Below are 18,856 nucleotides of genomic sequence, written 5' to 3' on the forward strand. Positions count from 1 at the left end.
TCAGATATATCTGTCACCCCAGCATGTTCTGTTTATGTCACAGGCTAGCTTGAGATCCCTGAAGTGAGTTATTCTTGTCCCATTTGATTTGCAGATGTGCGACATTTCCATTAGGGCAGGGTTCAAGACTGGTCCATAGGTCAGGCACAGGTAGCGTCTCAGCAGTCGGTATGATACTGAGTACAGTGACAAAGCTTTCAGTTTTTCCATTTATGTCATCTTTTGCAGGCCCTGGATTGTCTTGGTAAGAAACCGCTGTGGTGTCTCCAGTTGCTGCAGGTGTCTGGTGAGGTACACACAGAAGGGTACACACAGAAGGGAGCATTATACACAATTAGTGCTCTGATAAGGGTCAAGTACAGTAGAGCTATGGCTCCCTGGTCTTGGATGCAATGCCCTTATTTATGAGGTGCACAATGTAGAATGCTTTTCTTACCATTATGGACACATGGTGATAAAAGTTTAGATTACTATCAACCTGTGTTCCCAAGTCTCACACCACTGAGTTTTTTGCTTAAAAAGGGTGCTATCAATATTATAATTAGCAGGGGCTACTTCTTTGCCAAAGGGGACAATGAGACTTTTTTGGCATTAGGTTTCAGTTCATTAGTTTGGCACCAACCATTTGTCTTTGTCAGCCCTTTCTGTAACATGTTAACATAATTGGGAAAGTCTATATGACTGTGCCAATTTACAGTCATCTGCAAACTTAGTAAGCTACAGGGCATCTACCTTCACCTGGACTTCAGAGAAATAGTTTCTAAACAGTAGAGGGCCCAGCACTGATGCTTGTGGTACTCCACTGGTAACTGGTCTAATGGTGGAGGTGGACTCCCCAACTTTGACAGTCTGCATTCTATTGGTGAGCCAGTTGACTACCCATCTGGTAATATATAGGCTAATCCCCATATGGGAGAATTTCTCTATGATACCTGAATGGGGGGATTGTGAGATAGTCCTTGGCTAAATCAAGATACATGGTATATATTGTTTTCCATCATCCAGGGCTTTGACGACATTCTCAAAGAAGTCCACTAGGTTTAATAAGCAAGATCTACACTTGACAAAACCAAACTGGATTGGGTCAAGAGGCTGGACATTGTCTATGTCCTTGTGGATAAGGTCTATGATGATTTTTTCCATAGCCTTGCAGATAAGGCTGATTAGGTGTATAGACTGCAATCCAAATTGTAGCTTGCTACAGATCCCCCACCATACCCCAAGATTCTCACTACACCTTTCTAAACATACTGGAAAATATTAAGATAGAACCAAACACCCTAATACTGGGTGATTTTAACTACCCTGCCATTAACTGGGAAAACTACTCATGTCCCAACACCTTTGCACAACGGTTCTTGGAATTCATAAATTCCAACGCCCTGGATCAACTAATCCATAGTCCCACCAGGGGCTCCAATATCCTAGACCTGGTCATTACTAACATGGGAAATCAATGCTCCATACCTATGGTCACCCCTCGTTAGTCAGGTCTGACCATAAGCTAATCACCCTTAACATCCACATCCCCCCCCCACCCCCACTAAAGAAACCACCACAAACCTTCTCCAAAGCCAACTTCATGCTACTCAAGTCAGAAGTGACAAACTTCATGACACCCATGCAGACGGGAACTGAAAGTTCAACTGCTGAATCCTACACTAAGGCACTGTACGAGCACATCCACTCATGCATGAATCGTGCCATCCCAAATAGAACCAAAATGCTCTCATCCAAAAAAAGGAAGCCAATCTGGTGGTCCCTGCCATAAACAAACTTTATAACAAAAGGAAGACATTTTTGCAGAAAAGAGGAAAATCCCAGGATGCAAAAAACTCCCTTACTAGCCTCAGTAAGAAACTGAGATGCCTCATAAAATCCTCCAAAGCTAGTTACGAAAATAAAATTGCCAAAGATTCCAAAGACAACCACAAAGCATTCTATAACTATGTCAAGAATCTAAATGGCAATGCTCAGATCTGCTTTGAGCTAAAACAGAATGGCATTAAATATACTGATCCGAAGGATATTGCCAATATCCTGGCAGATCGATTCAGTGCCAACTTCACCCCCCTCTCACCCCTTAAATGGCCCATCTCAATACCGGAAGATTGCCAAATTCCAGTAATAATGGCCACACAGGTACAAAACACACTATCTAAACCAAGAATACAGCATCCATGGGACCAGATGACATCCCGGGCTGTGTACTACATGAACTACAATATGAACTGGCACCTCACCTAAGTGTCATGTTTAATCATAGCCTCACCTCAGGTTTCATGCTCACTGAGTGGCGCAGAGCTACAGTTATCCCAATCCACAAGGGGGGATCCACCTTGGATCCCGGAAACTACCGTCCCATCAGTCTGACAAGCCTTATCTGCAAGGCCATGGAGCGTATTATCATGGAACTTATAAACAAAGACATTGGCAACCTTCAAACACTGGACCCCACCCAGTTTGGGTTTGTGAAGGGCCAATCTTGTCTCCTGAACCTGATTGACTTCTTTGAATCAGTCTCCAGAGCCATGGACAAGGGTAAGGTGGTCCACACAGCCTATCTAGACCTTGCCAAGGCATTTGACACCATCCCCCACTCTGGAATCATAGATAAACTTACTAAGTTGGGCATTAATCCCTATGTCACCCAATGGGTTGCTAAGTGGCTTACTGATAGAACCCACACTGTAAAAGTAGCCGACTCCAAATCCAGCTCCAGACAAGTGACAAGTGGAGTACCTCAGGGTTCAGTCCTGGGGCCGCTCTTGTTTGGCATCTACTTCTCTGAAGTACAGGTCAACACTAAGGGACTCTGGCTAACAAAGTTTGCAGATGACTGCAAACTGGGAGCCATTATTGAATCCCCAAATGATGTGGATACTCTACAAAAGGGCCTTACAGAAACAGATGCTTGGTGCCAGAGCCATGGGCTCAAGGTCAATGCCAAGAAATGTATTGTTATCCCCTTTGGGAAAAAACATGTATCCATAAATTACCATATAGGTGGCAGTATACTAAACACAGAAAGTGTGATAAGAGACTTAGGGACACAGGTGGGCAGTGGTCTCACCTTCGATAACCACATCGCCACAACAGTCAGGAAATCCTTCTATGTGGCACACCTCATCACGAAGGGCTTTTCATCCAGAAAAAAGGAGGTCATTGTCCCACTGTACTCATCCCTCATTAGACCCATTATAGAATACAACGCCCCATTTGGTATGTACCTCTCAAGACATCTGCAACAACTGGAAAGGCCTCAGAAATACCTCACTAAAAGAATCACAGGCCTAAAGCAGATGCCCTACGCTGACCACCTTAAAAAACTCCAGCTATACTCTGTCACATATCGTCTACTCAGAGGTGATCTCTGCTTAACATACATGGCCATGTCAAGCCCAGAGCTGTTGGACATGCTACACTTAAAGAAATCCCAATCCCTCAGAGCTACACACTCCAGGGATCTAAACCTTGTCATCACAATAAACAAAACATGCTGGAGGGATAGGTTCCTGACCCAGAGACTCCCCAGATTCTGGAATAGATTGCCCATACATGTCAAGCAGAGTGCCTCTTTGGACCTCTTCAAGAGGAACCTTGACGATTGGATGGGAGAAAGGAAATTCACCCCAGGGATCACGTCAGTCGCCCTGCTAGACAGGGGTCCAGGAAAGTAAATAATGTGGGAAGAAATAGCCAGGGAATTGTTATGGCTAGGCTTGTATAGGCCCTAGGGCTGATAGCCTAGTACCAACTTAAGAACCTATGAACCTATGAACCTATGGATTAATAATTCCCAGATGATGGATGTGTAGGCATGATCAACTTGTGAAGATAGTTCTAGTTCTGTATGTTACCAGATTGATGTGAACTGTGTATCACACATTTGTTATTAATTTATATAGTGTAGCTGATATATTTGTGAACAAGTACTGAGAGACCAGGGTTGGAGTGTATGGGGGGAGGAAACAAATGACTGCATTGTAAATATGTGACATATTGCTGGATCGGGTGTTCTTTTTGTTAGGTTTCTACATGTAGTTTCATGGCATAAAGTAAATGGACAGTAAACAGCACTAATACTTTATAATAGTGACGTTGCATTGCACAGCATCAAGCAGTGGGTTTGTGCAATGGTTGGTTAAGTGTTTGCACATGTGAGATATACATTTCCATTACATTCCCACACACGCTTAAGACTTAGTATTAAGTGTATGAAATACAGCTACTGTTTAGCTGACTCTGTGGAAGCAGGTGTAAATACATTGATGCATTTCTTTTGAGCCCAGATAATACTGGGTTTGAATCCAGGTTTATTCAATACTTTTAAATAGGGACAATGCAATGACATTCAGCATGTGTTATTTTGTGTGTGTGTGTGTGTGTGTGTGTGTGTGTGTGTGTGTGTGTGTGTGTGTGTGTGTGTGTGTGTGTGTGTGTGTGTGTGTGTGTGCATGTGTGTGTGCGTGCATGACATAGCACAGTGGGGTTAAGTGGCATTGAGTGTAGGTAATTGCAGCACTGTATAGCTGTTCACCATTGCTTGGCATTAGTGTACAATGCTAAACTCTGCACAAACATAGAGGCCAAAAAAAGTGAAGAGATCCATTGATTTTTCTGGTACTTTTGTGGGTTTCGTGTGATTCTTTTTTTTTTACCAGATTGTAGGTGGTAAAATGAAGTAGATAGAAAAGTGGTGAAATGGGAGCAAGCAGAGGGAAGAACAAAGGGAAAAATACAGAAATGTGCAGGAGTGAGGTATGAAAGAACCATAGCTATCCATTTCTTAACAGTGAAAATTGAAAATATGTGCAGAGTATTAGCTGAATTTGGACAGTCACCTCCAGAAAGAGGGGTGACAGCAATATAATTGTATTGCATAGCCAATTGGATTGAATCAAGTGTGTCAGGAAGACACATGTGTGAAATGGAGAACTTTGTATGGGGCAATATTTTTTGTGGGACGTGTACTTTTTTTTAATTCAGTAATTCAGGGATATTGGTATTCTGGATCAGGTAAGCTGGGTAGGTGAGGAAACACATGCAAACAAACAAGACAAGCAAGACAAGACACAGGGATGGTGAGGGACACAAAGTTGGGGACACCATGATTGGGGTGAGGGAGGGGATAAACCAGGCTCATGCCCATCAAACATGAGGACAGTGAGAATGTAGTCCTCGTTTACTGAACTGTCATCACTGTCCCCTTAGTCAGCTAGTGGCTGGAGTGCTTGACATTTTCTCCTCCTATGTACCATGATGGAAAGCAGCCACTCCATCTGGCATAATAATACACCAGTGGTGCAGTGCATAATCCTAGGTCCCAACCTTGACATCTCCAGACAGGTGATTAAATCCCCATCTCCACCACTACTCCCAGAGAGTACCATAGCACCATCTGCCAGAGCGGTACTACCTGAGTGGGCAGGTACTGCAAGGTCAGTAGAGGCAATGCTGCCAGGTTGGGTCCCAGACATGCTGGGTATCAGTGCTAGAGCCAGTGGAGTGGGGGCAGGCTGATCCACTGAGACTGGCCTACCTTGTTGTACTGTTAAGCATTTAATGATTTGTTACAGAGTAATGACATGGAGACATTTTGAAGACACATAGAAAAGAAAGAGATAAGGGTTGGGGTGAGAGAAAAAAATAGTACCATAATATGTGACATACAATGCATTAACACAATTATACAACTATTTTATATGAAGTTTTACATATAAGTATACATCCTAACAACTACACACTATAACTAAAGATTTCTGAAAGTAATCCTTGAAATGTGCATATGTTGCACATATGCTTGGTCCAGTTATAGAGATCACAGTTAACAATAGGATATTTATGCCACTGCTATCAAGTTTAATTTTATGTAATATTATTAAAGAAATGTAGTATTGTATAGCCGTTACTTGTGGTATTTGAACCTGCAACCTCTGACTACAACTCTTATATTTGACTCCTAAAGATGGCTTGTACTACAGACTAATGTACACATACTTAGTTTTTCAGTTAGGATATGCATGCTCAATTTGCTACAACTGTATAAAAAAACTAAAATCTATCTTTAACTTTTAAAGCTGCAATAATACTTCTCTTGTCCTGCCTACATACCACTTGTTCATCTCAGTCTCTCCATTCGATCAGCATGAGCCCGTCAATTATATTATATTTTTGTATTAGCTGTGGAAAGAACAGAAAAAGGACAGAAGAGCATTATACATGCCAGTCTTGACTACATTTAGCTTTCTATGTATTACAAATACTCTCTTAGTATCATACTTACACATTTGTTGGATGTCAGCAATTTGAAATTCATTCAACCACTGATTTAGGGTATCCCTCTTGCACCTCTGTAGGTCATTAAAATGATGCCTACACTGCTCTCCAGTATGTTGTATGACAGCTGCACTGGATAGAGCCTGAGACAAACTTCTGCAAGCCTCAGACTTGTACTGGGAGTCAGAATGCTCCTCCTACAGAATCCTTTGGCTGTGGTGCTTTACCAGGAGTCCAGTATATACCCTGGACTCATGAACACTCCCCCTCTGTGCCCTAAACTGGGCACCTTCCCCTATAACTTCAGACATGTCTAACACCAGAACTAGAGCAATGGCAACTAATGATTTTCCACCAATTCCTGTTATTATGTTTACTGGCAGTGCACAAACCTGAGCAACAGTGCAATCACATTTGCACAATGTTAACCAGAGATCATCAGTGCTAAGCAGGGATGAAATAAATATTTTAAATTGGAAGATTAATCTTACACTTGACCTTAGTTTGAAGGGTGTTTGCTGTTGTAGCTTGAAAATACATAATGAAAATTGGAAGGTATCTGTTAGGTGAGTTAAGTTTGCAGGTGTGTACTGGGGGCATAAATGTCATGACCTTACACATTTATTTTTGGCTTTATACACTGATAAATTTTATTTGTAAAGTGTTGGATTCAAACCTAGGCATAAGGGCAAAACATTTTCTTCCACAGTGGTGATTTTCTATCTTTGCCACAGAAGAAATGCTGCTCAGACATAGTCAGGAATCATTCATAAACTCAGGTAACAGTTTGAGGTGTTGCACATGTATGTGTGTGTCCTGACAAGGTTCTTGCATATAGATCCAGTTGTGTACGTGTCATATTTAATTATGAAAGTCATTCAAGTCCAGATAGCAGAATTATACTTACAGAAATATAATAGACATTATATCCTCTGTCATGCATCTGAAAACACAATAAGGGTGTCTTATCACTCATACATATAATTCATATCAGCTCCACTATCTAATGTTATAAGTGAGAGTTAATAAAATGGGAAATGGGACAACAGTAAAAATTTCTGAAATGTCCTGTATTAGAACCCAGGACCATGTGCATAGCAGCCCTAGACTTATATCTGTTGCCACGCGAATGTTGAAATAACACTTGTATATTTTTCAGTTCATTGCTATAGACTGCACTATCACAACAGTAAAAATAGGTTTCACACCCTATACTAAAACCCAGCGCCATCTGTATTCTAGCCATACACTTACACCTGCTTACGGCAGAAGCAATTATATGAGATTTCCATAATTTACTACTCATTCTTTAAGTTCTCAATGTTAATCACCATGCAAGGCCACTTAGAATGTTTGCATGGTGGCCAACAGATTTAATTGAATATATCAATTTTCAGTTTTTGACTGCCTTTGTCCAGTCTGCAGATGTTTGATGGCTGAAAGTGTTGGGAACCTTGCTAACTGCTGGGTAATATCGCTTAGCAGCGTTGCATGATGGAAAGCAAAAATTTCAACAATGTATCTTTTTTGACCTTTACACTTTTACAGATGCTCTGTCTGCAGGTGTTCTGTCTGCTTCCTGTGTGGGCCACTAGTATGGGTCTGCACACTGCTAAGCATTGCACAAATGAGATAAACACAGCCTAATCTGACTTTCATTTTCTCAGTTTCCACTAAGCTGCACACTGCGCAAACATAGGCAAAACAAAAATAAATAAATAAAATGGAAAAGTAGTTGAAATGAAGAAAAGCAATCTGTGAAATAAATACTAAAAAATGGTTTTAGTACACATGAAACATTTTACATAGGTCTGGATTTGAACTCTCACTCCAATGAACTTTCAGAACACAGTAAGGGTACATTATTTCTCTTTGCCAAACAAAGATCTTTGCAGCAGGGGACTGAAATCATTCTGCATACAGCCAACTGCAACACCATTGACAGTACTAACAAACCATATGACTGTTATTTGTACATGTATTAATTTTGGATGTAGTGCACTGAGTGATCACACAACCATTTATGACGATTGCTTGCAAACATGTAGCTCTCTCTTACCTATGTGTGTGTGTGTTACTCATTCTTGTCTTGTCTGACCAGTAATCTGAGACATGTGGTCTGTAAGGCATTCTATATCATTGCCCATAAAATGTGTGAGAATATTAAATGGCAATAATATACAATTGTCAACAAATGAAGGGGAGGTTGGATCTTAATGAACAGAACTTGTGAATTATGTGCTGCTTACTTACATTTCCAACCTTGATAAAATTACTTCTACACTTTGTAAGTCTAACCTGACACACCCACTGGAGGTAGGGCAGTCTGCATTGCTGTTGTGTTTTCCTTCTCCCTACCAGTTGTCATTCACAGTTGCAAACCATTAGCAACAAATACAGATGGACTGCCTGCATTATGTTTACATTTGATACACAGAACAAAGTATTTGGGATTCAGCAATTCTAATGAGTTTGCACCTCATTTGCATATTCACCCTGCTCACAGCCCTGAATCTACACCATAAAAAGGCAACTGTGTAACTAGGGAACCTGAAGATGAGGAGACTTGTTTATGTGGTGAACACAAAAGAGGCTATTACTTTGAAATATAGCTGAACTGAAGAATATTGACCTTGAGAAGGTATGCTTGCATTTTTCAGCATATAGTGCATATGCTGAAATGTCATTAAGGAAAATCTGTTTAATATTATATATGCATCAATTAGTAAATGCTACTTTTATCTGTATGCATTAATTAGAAGTATACTGATGACATGGGCATGTTCATGTTTGTCAGGGCATTTCACAGGTATACATGATTGGCAATAGCTTAAAATGGAAAGTCTTGTGTTAACTCTGTAGACATGTTTCAGAGATAGTTCATTTGATAGCAGTTTTAACATTTCATTGATGGGTTGTTAGCAGAATGTGTCATTTGTCTGTTCTTTTGGGGGTGGCGGAGCAAAGCTGCATTTCTGTTTTGGCACAAACAAAGATATGTTGCTATTGTTACTCTTTTTGTTTTGCATCCAGCCTTGCTTTGTGTGTGAATGTAATATGTTACAACCACACAATTCCTGTTTTTCATATTTCAATATTTTGACTGCTTTATGTTTCTCTAGTGGGTAATAGTAAATGCTACTTTTTCTGTTTTACCTGGAATCAGGAATTGTTTAGTTGTATGATACTTATTGTATTATCCTTCTATTGTGTGGTAGGTCAACTAGGACTATGGTACTCAGGTGTCTCAGTCCTCGCAACCTCCCCTTCAGTGTCCCAAAGAATCAGGTCATTGTGGAAGCTTTCAGGTGACTGGTCTACTTCAGAATTTGAAAACCCCAGAAGATCGAAGACTACATCATTGAGATGAAATGAATGAAAACCTGGTTCAGAAAAATACCAGATCAACAACAATCTACCCAGGGTGAGTAATCACTCATTCAAAAACTCACAAAAGCTAAACCACACCATCCTCAACTCACCCAAGTGGGAGGCTAAGCCTCCACACCCCCTAACTAAATATACCAACTCTGAGATTGCACTACAATTGTGAAAAGGGCAAAGTTCATCACCTTGTTGGCCAACAGGTTACTTACCCTGGGAAGATCTTTGTTGATCCAGTCATTTGCTGAAATGGGTTTTCATTCATTTCATCTCAATGATGTGTTCTTTGATCATCTCGGCTTTTGATATTGTCAGGTAAACCCTAGGCAACATGGTGCCTTTCTGCTTGAGAGTGGATGGAGAGATATGTCAGGCAGAATGCAAATTTGCCAACAAATATTTGCTAATGTGAATGCAGTAGGTGACCACAGCAGAACGTATGATCAGGTGCACCACAGGGCCACTGACATGATCTCATCTGCATGGAGGAGAGCAGCTGCTGTGGCCCTTGATCAGATGGGTACCGGGAGGGACTGCATTAGATCCACCAGTAATAGCAAATGAAGGGATCCAGACACTTCCCAGGAAAGTATAAAATAGCATGTTCTTGACATTGATGGTGCTGTTTCAGGGACAGCAAGTATGTCCCAGGAGGAGCTTCCAGGTAGGTTTATGTCTCTCAATTGTTAAATCCCCTTGTATAGCAAAATATTTACACAATACATTAGTTCTGTTTAACAATAAGTTGCTTTGGAGGGATTGCTGATTGCTGCAGTTAACAACACATTCTGATTGATTACACATGGGTTTAGGTTGGACTTGTCATACAAGTTCTTGTTGAAAATATAGTTAATGAACATATAAGGGGCAACACATTTTAACCCCCTGTGTTACTGTTAATTGTGATGATGTTGTCCTTAACTATTGCTTAACTTCTTCCAGGACCATCATCCACGGGAGGCATATCATCAACTGTACATGGTAATCCAAATATTTTTTTTGTCAGTGGTGATGAGCACTTCAAAGAAATATGTAACTTTTATCCATATGCGTGTGATGTGTGTGTAAGGACTGTTGTGTGTATTGCTGTACTGTCTGTAATGGTGGAACCACTGCTGCTTTGTTAGCATGCATTTGACTATAGTAGTGTAGCTATTATTTTTCTTTCCTGTGTTTGCTGCTTATTATCACAGGTGATCCTGACAGTGGAAGTATAGGAGATTTACTACCTCATGTCAGAGTATCAGCAGACTCTGATGATGATGGTGGTCAAACAGGGGTATGGTCTGGGGTGCAGAGGTTGAATCTGACACTGAAGTTGACATTCAGCCATCGCCTGTAACTCCATTGGGCCAGTAGGTCAATGCCAACCCATTCCAGTGAGCCCTCAGATATTGGACAGGTGGAGCATGAGACACTTGATCAGGGAACTGTGGTCACTGTGGCTTTAGTGCCTGTTGACTCTGGCCATAACAAAAGTGTGGCAAGGTGCCACAAAGGATGGTTGTTAGGGGTACTTGGAGGAGGCGTGCATCTTTCCTTGCCACTCTATGTATGTATAGGGCCATCATAGAGGCACAAGCATACTCTCATAGGTCCTACAGTGAAATGCTTAGGGTTATACATGCAGCACAGGTTGACTTGTGTGACTGCCTCGACCATGTTGCCAATTCAGTGGATCAGATGAATGACACATTAGAGTGGGCAGTGTTTGTGATGAAACATCTACTGGGAGGGGGATGCCATCCTCATGGGCACAGGTCAGCCACATCATCTGCTGTTAGTCAATGTGGCCATACCTTATCATGCTCCCATAGTGCCACTACTTTCACTGCTCCATCAGTGGTTGAGGTGTCCACATCCATACAATGCAGGACATGGGGTCATTGTCCTGGGCATCTTCATGAGGGGAACTAGTCCAGCAGATATCACTCATGTTCAGGTAGCAGCAGTGCATCTGAGCATCAGCATAGATGTGCCATTCCAACTCCTGGCACAGACAGTTCTCCTGGTTGGGTATGATAATGATGAACTGCCCCCTTTCCCATGTATGGCTCACACCTGTCTGATATGCCAAGACATAGAGCTAGCACAGAGCTTGGCTGTGTTCATGCAGACACTCACACACCTATTTCACCTGGAGGACTTATACAGACACACACACAACAGTTACATGGTTCACCCAAGAAGCTTAAAGCTCACTTTGTCTCACTGGTGATTTGTTACTTTATCCAAATGTCTGCCTGCATTTCTTTCTTACTAGCACACACTTACCGACCTTTTGTATCAGCCTAGGTTTCCTGCCCCCCATCCCCCCACAACACTCTATGCAAGTGATGATAACTGTGCTATATCCCTGTTTTCTGTCTTTTGGATTCAAGGATACATAACATCTGTGTCTAATGTTCAGGGTTCATAGCTGACTTAGTTCTTAGTATATCTGCATTTGTGATGTTGATTTGGTAATTGCATCTTTGACTTATATTGGTCTTAGAAAGTTAGACAGTTGATAAAAATCAAACATTTTTTGCATCAGTACTATTAATGATCTTGTGAGGGTTGTGAGGTCTGAAACTGAAATGAGTCTCATTATTTCCTAACCTCTCTCTTGATTTTCCAGTTCAAAAGTATGGTGCTAAAGTGAAGACATTCGATAACCAGCAGTACTTTTGAGAGGTATGAATGTATGAATCTTTGATGCCTGAGGCCTACTACTTGATAATGGACACATATAAGTCAAATACGTCTCTGCTGTCACATGTTAAAGTCATTTCTGTACTAATCACCCACCTTTTACTTACTTACATTACCATGTAACAACATGCAAGGATATGCCATTCATTTGTATTATTAAACAATACAATCCAGGTTCAACAGTAACTTGTAAATACAGCAGTTGCTACAGTTTTAGTTTGTGGCTGAATCTTATGCTAGGCTTACACAACCATTACATAGGTAGGTAAAGGTTGTGAGCATTGCTTGCATCAGTGTTATTATGTGTATATGCATAGGAGGAAGGTTTTAGCCCCTTAAGTGGTGAGTGAGTGTGCTACGTGTTGCCTCTTAGCCAGTGTGAGGGTGTATTGAGTACACCTATGTCTCCCTACACCCACAGCAGCTGCTGGTTCCTCCTGTGACTCCTCACCTGTGTATGGCTGTAGTGTCTTTGCTGTTGATGATGGGATGTGTGCCGCTTCCCATTGTTGATCCTGCTGAAGCTGTTTTTTTAGGATGATGTTGTGTAGCATGGCACATACAGTGAATATTTCAGTACATTTATGTGAATTGCACTGCAGGGCTCCCCAAATGTATCTAGGCACTGGAACTGCAACTTCAACAGCCCAAACACACAGTCTATAATTTTTCAGGTTTGAGAATGTGCCTCATTATGGCATTCTTCAGTGTGTGTGTGTGTGTGTGTGTGTGTGTGTGTGTGTGTGTGTGTGTGTGTGTGTGTGTGTGTGTGTGTGTGTGTGTGTGTGTGTGTGTGTGTGTGTGTGTGTGTGTGTGTGTGTGTGTGTGTGTGTGTGTGTTTCTGATGGGAGCCATCAGCCACAGTTCCAGTATATAACCTGCATCCCCCAGTAAATTACCCTGTGGGATATCCCCACAGTGAATGTCTGATACAGTTAGGAAATGTGCCAGATATCTGAGTCATGGTAACTGTCTGGGTTGCCATCACACACATTCAGCGTGACTTCCTTGGCATTACACATGACTTGGCAGTTAATAGAGTGGAAGGCCTTTCTATTTATGTAAACCTTTCCCTGTTCCCCAGGTGGTGTCTTACTTTTTATATGTGTGCTATCTATGGCACCCAGCACTTCAGGGTGGTGTGCTACAAGGTAGATCTCCTGCATATTTGTGGCCATGTCCTCAGTAGTATGGGGAAATATGTGTTCACTGGCATGTTGTAGCATAGCATTCAGGAGTTGATGGCGAATCCTGGATGTCAATGCTTGTGACACCCCAGCATTTCCCCCATTGGTCGCTAAAATGTACCTGTAGCTAAAATTCTAAGTGCTACACATACCTTTGTCTCCACTGGGATGGGTTCCCCTCAGTCTGCCCTGGCTGTGAGTTGAAGACGATAGAGATTGCAGAGTTCCTGTAGTGTGTCTCTATCCACCCTGTAGCACTCTACAATTTCTATGTCATATAAAATGTGATAAGTTAACTGGGGTCTGAAAACTCTTCTCCTTCTTGGCCGTGGTCTATTAGCAGCAGCAGCAGCATAGACTTCAGCCTGTTGCACAAACACATGAATTAAAACAACAGCAGCCCCTAACAATTTTTTTGTGTAGACTCCTTTCTGTGGATTTATTCCAGTAGGTTTTGGAATTCACAGGGAAAACCAGAACTGAGTCTATATGGTTGCATTATAGTTTGTTGATTAGCTCCTCCATCTTGGATTGGTTGATTAGCATACAATTCAGCTGCTTATGCTGTAATTAGCATGCCACAGTGTTTACCTTGTTTACACAGTTCTACACACTGTGTAGAGCCACTTAAAGAGTCTAAAATAGTATGCTACTGTGTCCGTGGAGGTGCGACATGCACACGGTATAAATAGATCGTGTAGGGTTTATTGAATCTGGCCAGTAGTCTTTTGAGTAAATTAATGCCTTTCATTTTAAACACTTTAACACTGATTTCTTCTGCTTAACACAATACTTGCTGCAGAAAGCTTTGTCTATACTATAGGTCTCTGGTTACAAATTCAAACTTTCGATTCATTTTCATTTTTTTTTATTCATTTTCAGCTTATGCAGCTCATAAGTCACGATGCACGTTTCAAAGTTTTTGGTGAGCTCCTTGTTCTGATGAGGTGATTGTGCAAAGACATCAGTCACTTAGAAAATTTAAATTCCTTTATTCATCTGCCTCTTGTTTGACATTTTTTGGTACCGGACTTTATTCTGTCTTGCACTGATGAAGCATACACCTCACAAAGTTTGCAAACAGTGGATTATTTCTCAGTTCACATCGAATTTGAAAGCGTTGTCTTATCAGTATTCTCCCTCCTTGTCAGTTTTCAGTCTAAAACATACTATATAGGTTCAGTGTTTTTCTTTTGTGACTAACAGAAACACAAGAAATGTATCTTTACAGGTTTCACAGATATTCTGTTTATGGTCAGTAACAAACTGCATTTCTGGATACACACTTTCAAGTTCTCAGGAAAATTAACTGAAAGAGAGAGAAGATACAAGGTGGTTGAACTTAAACCCTCCCTCTAATGAAATACAGAATGACATTTTCAATTATGTCTAACGCATTGTAACATTTGGTGAGTCATGATGGTAGAATTAAAGCAACAGCCACCAGACTCATGTTACCAACTTTACCAACATATAATTCAGGCTGTGCAATTGTTACAAGATAGCGTACTGCATGATATACAATCTGTACCCTGACAAGGACTAGAGGTGTCAATTTCTTAAAACTGCCCTTATATGCTATAGATGACAGATAGCTAGAAGTACATTCGGTCTCGGCTGGAAGGGCAAACAGAAATCTTATTGGCTTTTTATTTGGGAGATAAAAGTCCCTCTCACACTACCTTGGGGGGTGCTGAGATCACTGTATTAATAACAACATCATTCTGAGGTTATAAAACCTTGGAGCTAGTTATAAATCCTATCAATCAGCTGCTCATTTGGTTCCTGGTCCTGGACTACAGGAAGCAGTTTGTTAGCAGCTGTTATCTTTAATCTTCTGTTTCAATAACTGCCAGAAAGCCCACAATGTAGTGAGAAATATCATCTGGAGGAACACAATGAGGTTCTAAGGTTGCATTCACACAATGATATTAATACTTTAATAAAAAAGAGCTTTTGATGGGGCTGCTATAATGTCTTTCACCCTAAATGGTATCACACTACTTATCAACTCTTCTCTTTAGCAATCTGCGGTGGTGCAGCGGTAGCATTGTTGCCTCACAGCAAGATGTCCTCCCATTCGATTCTCGGCTGGAGTGTGGGGAGTGCCTTCTGTGTGGAGTCTGCATGTCCTCTCCGTGGTTGGGTGGGCGTTCAAAAGACATGCGTAAATGGGCATGCCTTCGTTGAAGGTTGGACATCAAGCTGGCACCTCGGCGTTCATGAAAATCTACTGCCAATCATTAGCAGACCGGAGTTCCGCTGTGGTGACCCCTAACCGGGAAAAGCCGAAAGAACAACAACATCAACTCTTCTCTTTGCCAACTCAAGTAGAGAAATGGCACTCTTGTGATAATAAAATTCTGATATACATAATTTTTGATATCCTTAGGAGACAGGTGAGTTTATTGTAGATGACATGAGGGCTATCACTTCTAATCAACACAGTTAGTCTACTTCCTGTTAGTGCTCTAAGCAAACTGTTCATACTGAATGATATTACTGAGGTGACCGTTTTAAGCAGTTGTTGTAAGCTCGGCTGCAATCCATGTTTGCTGTTCACTTCTTAGCTCCACTCCAAATTCCTGAATTCATCTGGCATATTCTCACAATACTCTGAAAACGTAAGTGATCTTTTCTCTTCCCCTTCTTAACCTCAAGCCTACCAAACTACCTTCTTAATAACTGTCCACCATAACAGGCAACACTCAGGTATGTATAAAAAATACATAACTCACAGCCAAAACCAACTAACTATCCAGACTGAAAGAAATGTGCACTTACTTAAATCCAGCTTTTCTTATTTACATCACAAATAGGAAAATCACTGACTTTCAGTAGCTACAGACCTAGGTGTGTAGAAGGGCAAACAAACTGTTTTCAAATATTCCCAGCTGCATTCCTAGCCAAGTTTACAGAGCTGTATGGCTAGCTTGAACAAAAGAAACAGCTAGTCCTCTGAAAGATCCCTCATAAGGATCCACCTTAATATGACAGAGTAAAACAAAAACAACTACAATTCTGAGTTCTGAAAATGAAGTGATATCAAATCCCTTGCTTTAACTGAGGTTGTATATTATCCTGGAAAAATTAAAATGAAGCAAAATGTCCTACTATATGAGCCTCATAAACTTGCAAGTCTTAAAATCAGCATCACTGACATCAGTTTCTTCTTCAACACACCTCCAGTATCTTGCAGGAAGACTGTCTGAATATCTCAATAGTCCTAGTCAGAAGTGCACAGACATTTTAAGGGAGACTCACACACTATAATCAATAAAAAGAAAAAAAATAGCAGAATCAACACTTCATTAAAATGCTAAGCATGTTCTTCTTCAAATAGTTGGCAAGACTTTATAGGACTAACATATACTTTCTTAAAAAAAACTAGAAATACATTTATTAACATACCACATGACTTAAAACCACCAATAATATTAATGTTTCAATCTTGTTAACTTTAAAACACATGTATAATTAATTGTATCATTTAATCATTTTTTACAGGCATTCAGCAAAATTTTTCATCTAAATTTTTTAACTCCAAGCAAGAATGACTTTCCTGAGATTGTGTGACAATGAAATAACTATATCTATCTATCTATCTATCTATCTATATATATATATATATATATATATATATATATATATATATATATATATATATATATATATAGGTAAGGGACAGAAAAAAATATTGACAGGGGGTTCATTGTTCCACAGGTGATGATTACCCTTTTTAAGTTCAAGGGCAGACACATAACTGATTTACATTGGCTTAAAAAGGCGACAGCTGGTTTTCTTCAACATTTCACTAATAATTCATAAGGGGATCTATGCTTAGCATAAGTTGGAACAAGCTATTAAATAAACAACAATCATAGTCTTAATGCTAGGCATATAAACAACATAAAAAAAGAAAACAGTACTACCTTGAGCCAGCCTCTCTCAATAGCAAACACAAAGCTCTTATTTGCCAAAAACAGTTTGCCTCCTCCGAACTTATCAGCTCACAGACTCCTTCAAACTCCACTCTGAACTCACCCCGTCACAGCTTTTTGCATTTAACACCTGTGTTGTCTTTATGTAGTGCTGTTTAAAAGTGAGTCATACCTGCTATGACATGATAGGCCATGGATATTGAAAGTGCAGGGCTTATACAATAGCCCTTTGACATCCTTGGGCAGTGTTCTTTAAGGTTCTTTGCAGTACTGTACCAACAGCCTTGCAGCTATCTAGACAGATTATGTTTGCAGCTTCTCCATGCACATTACTTCACTAGTTCTTCAAATGTTTGTTATATATGGCTAATGCTGTGTTTCACTTGTCCCTCTGTGCTGCTTCATCAGTTTGGCAAAAGTCTGTGTTGAATACTGTTAACAATGCATTTCTGTTTTTAACCAATGGTGCAGCATGGCCTTTTCTCCTATGCTCTCTAGATCCTCAGAATTTGATTAAATGTTAGCACACCTAACACCAATTTGTAGATATATCGTTTTTTGCCTTTGTCTTGCCTTTTGAACTTCCCTCAGTTTTTATTTCCATTTTCTTTATCTATTTATATTTCATTACAAAAGCATTTTATTTATTTATTTTTTTCCTTTGTTACTAAATTTATTTTCTTTTTTCTTTTTCAGCTTGTTTTTGGAAATACTGCGTCTGATATGCAGAATATATGAGAGGATATGCAGAATCAAGGACAAAATTTGTGAATGTAGCACATGATGTATATTGGCCATAGGATATCACTAAGAGACTTTCTAAGTAATGTACTGTAATCATAATGTTACCAATATCTCAGGTGATTTTATACTTTGATTTCTTACTAAATCAAGTATGTATGAGCACACTTACATATTTATCACTTGTGAAAACTGTAATTAAAAGAGTACTCTTACTATTTCTATAATACTCTCCAGATGACTGTAATATATTAAATCACTTGATGTGAATAAAGAGCTGATAATTAAATATCTAAATGCAGAAATCTGTTCTTAATGTGAAACAAGTCTTTGTAGGCTGCAGTGAGGTGTGTTAAAATTATATTTTGCCACTCAAACTTATATAGTCATTTTGCACAGTTACCGATAAATAATTTTTCATACTAAATTAGAGTTGTATATTGTTGCTAAGTCACAATTGCTTACTGCAAGATGTGTTTATTTTTTGCAAGGCACGTAAAACTCTACTGCCAATCGTTAGTGGACCGGAGTTCCACTGTGGCGACCCCTAACCGGGAAAAGCCGAAAGACATAAACGAGTTCATTGAATGAAACTAAATAGATTTACAAACTAATGCTAAAGAACATATA

The 18,856-nt window shown here is 40.1% G+C and overlaps 1 protein-coding gene across 1 annotated transcript in view; it reads left to right on the plus strand.

Moving 5' to 3' along the window:
* Positions 1–18,499, plus strand: part of UTS2B (urotensin 2B) — a 59,332-nt gene extending 40,833 nt beyond the window's left edge. Inside the window, exon 5 of the mRNA XM_044070918.1 lies at positions 18,182–18,499. Within this exon, the coding sequence (XP_043926853.1) occupies positions 18,182–18,207 (26 nt within the window). The 3' untranslated portion in view covers positions 18,208–18,499. The remainder of the gene's footprint in view (positions 1–18,181) is intronic.
* Positions 18,500–18,856: the final 357 nt, after the last annotated feature.

The sequence above is a fragment of the Protopterus annectens genome, chromosome 4.part1 (genome assembly GCF_019279795.1).
Source record: "Protopterus annectens isolate FY-2018-M chromosome 4.part1, PAN1.0, whole genome shotgun sequence".
Taxonomy (NCBI): domain Eukaryota; kingdom Metazoa; phylum Chordata; order Ceratodontiformes; family Protopteridae; genus Protopterus; species Protopterus annectens.